The sequence below is a fragment of the Gekko japonicus genome, unplaced genomic scaffold (genome assembly GCF_001447785.1).
Source record: "Gekko japonicus isolate JY-2015 unplaced genomic scaffold, Gekko_japonicus_V1.1 scaffold1105, whole genome shotgun sequence".
Classification (NCBI taxonomy): Eukaryota; Metazoa; Chordata; class Lepidosauria; order Squamata; family Gekkonidae; genus Gekko; species Gekko japonicus.
This window is the reverse complement of record NW_015176005.1, coordinates 215758-217911: the sequence shown is the minus strand read 5'-3', so window position 1 is coordinate 217911 and position 2154 is coordinate 215758. Positions and strand designations below refer to the sequence as shown.

At 49.4% G+C, this 2154-nt stretch overlaps 1 protein-coding gene across 1 annotated transcript in view; it reads left to right on the top strand.

Moving 5' to 3' along the window:
- Window positions 1–661: 661 nt before the first annotated feature.
- The window catches only part of CACNG2 (calcium channel, voltage-dependent, gamma subunit 2), a 190348-nt gene continuing 188855 nt past the window's right edge, over window positions 662–2154 (top strand). Inside the window, exon 1 of the mRNA XM_015426486.1 lies at window positions 662–872. Coding sequence (XP_015281972.1) covers window positions 662–872 — 211 coding nt within the window. The remainder of the gene's footprint in view (window positions 873–2154) is intronic.

The window sequence follows — 2154 nt, the reverse complement described above, 5'->3', positions numbered from 1 at the left end:
GAGAGAAGAAAGAACTGAAACAAGCGCCAAGCAAGCAACGCAACCCCCCGAAGAAGAAGAAAATCCGAGGAAGATAAACTGGGAAGAAAAGGGATTTTTCATGGCGCAGGCTGCAGAGCTAAGCAAGAAGACTGAAGGTTGCATCTCTGCTCTTACAGTCTCTAACTGTCTAGGTCCAGATAATGAGAGAGTGTGTTGAGGATGCTGTTTCTGTTGCCGCTACTGCTGCTGCTGTTCCCCTGTTCACTGTGGAAGCCATCTCCAAATTAGCCATTACATATGGAAACTGGAGACCAGAATTTTAGAAAAAGGGATTAAGGCATCTAATTTTTGGGGGGGTTATCTATTTTTTTTCCCTTTATTTTATTTTTTTAAGACACAGACACACATATTATCCTAACAAGCCGGAACGTTTCTCTTTTAAAAGGCAAGCCTCTTCCCGTGTGATTTTTTCTCTCTCTTCATTTACACTGATTCTGTGGGCTTTCTTACCTCCCTTTTTTATATATATATAGATTTCTCTCTATCGATCTCAAATAGATATCCATTATATTATTCTTATTATTAGAGGAAATATTATTTTATTTTATTATTAACATACAAACACACACACACAGCCCAAGAACCAGAAGGCGGTTGGGTATTTGTATAATGAAGAATTATGGGGCTCTTTGACAGAGGTGTTCAGATGCTTTTAACCACCGTTGGTGCTTTCGCTGCCTTCAGCCTCATGACCATAGCTGTGGGGACCGATTACTGGCTCTACTCCAGAGGGGTTTGCAAGATGAAAGGTACCGGCGAGAATGAAACCAGCAAAAAGAACGAGGAAGTCATGACCCATTCTGGATTATGGAGAACCTGCTGCCTGGAAGGTATTTGATTCCGGATCTCCCCCCTCCCCTTCCAGCCTCCCCCTCTCCTCCCCCCCATTCCACCATTTTCTCACTTCAGCCCCACCACCATGGAACCAGGGTGCTTGGGTTAGTTTCCGAGGACAAAGTTAAAAATACCCAAGGTACACATCTCCATTCTGTTCCATTCCCCTCCCCCTTCTCCTTCTCGGTCCCTCTGGAAGCCCTGCTAATTGAAATAATCTCTGTGTTGTGAAAACATCCAAAAGGACCTTCTTTAAAAGCGACTGTGTTCGAGCCGCCTCTTTCTTTTTGGTTCTTTTTGGTTCTTTTTTGGAAGCGAGCAAGAAAAGAAATTACTATATTATTGGAGTGCGCTGTTGGCTTCTAATGACAGGGGGAAATAATTGGTCTCCTTTTGCGAATTGGGTTGATGACGATAAGTCTGGGAGAATGAAGGGGGGGGGGGAGAGCACCACAACTTCCTTTGCCTGCTTTTCTTAACATCAACAATGTTCCTAATGTCAACAACAGCAGATCTGGCGGTTGCCTGGGGCTGCCTTCTTTGGTTAAACTCCAGTGTTCGCGGTCGTCTCCAGCAGACTTTTCTTTTTGCAGTGTCTTCGAGGAGCTAGCTATCGGTTGGGCTGGGCTGTGGTCTGGTCTGCGTTGGTTTCAAAGGGGGGTTATGACCAAATCTCCAATGGAACAAGTGGCAGCGAGCCCTTTCTCTCCCCCTCTCCCCTGCCCTCCCCTCCCCAGTCGAAAGGGATCCTGAACCAGAGCGAGCCCGGCTACCCCCCCCCCCGGATTGACATGTCTGATGGCAGCAGAGAATCGCTACTGCAGCCAGTTTCTGAAATCAGAGGCTGTGAATAGGCGAGGGGCGGAGGGAGGGATGTCCGTGGCTTGCTTTGAAATGTGCTATTCAGCATCGCTTTCGGAATAGATGTGGAGAGCTGGTGTGGCGGGGGGAGGGGGGCTCTTCAGATCGTGCGTGGAAAAGTGAGGGAGGGGGGAGGCTGATGCAAATCCGGGGTGCTTGATGGACGCGTATCGCATCACCGTAGACTGTATGTTTAAGAATAGAAGCTGAACTTGGAGCGGTGGGGGGGTTGGCGGCGGCGGCCACGCACGGCTCATGTAGACACGCATGTACAGGCTCGACTTGTCCCCGCCTCAATCGAACTGGTTCCGATCGTCGCCGCCGCCGCTGCCCGGGAATGGGCTCCCGCAGGAGCAGTCCAAGCGGGTCCGTAAAGGACTGGGGGGGGGGGGGGGGGGCGGAGCGGATCAGCACTTG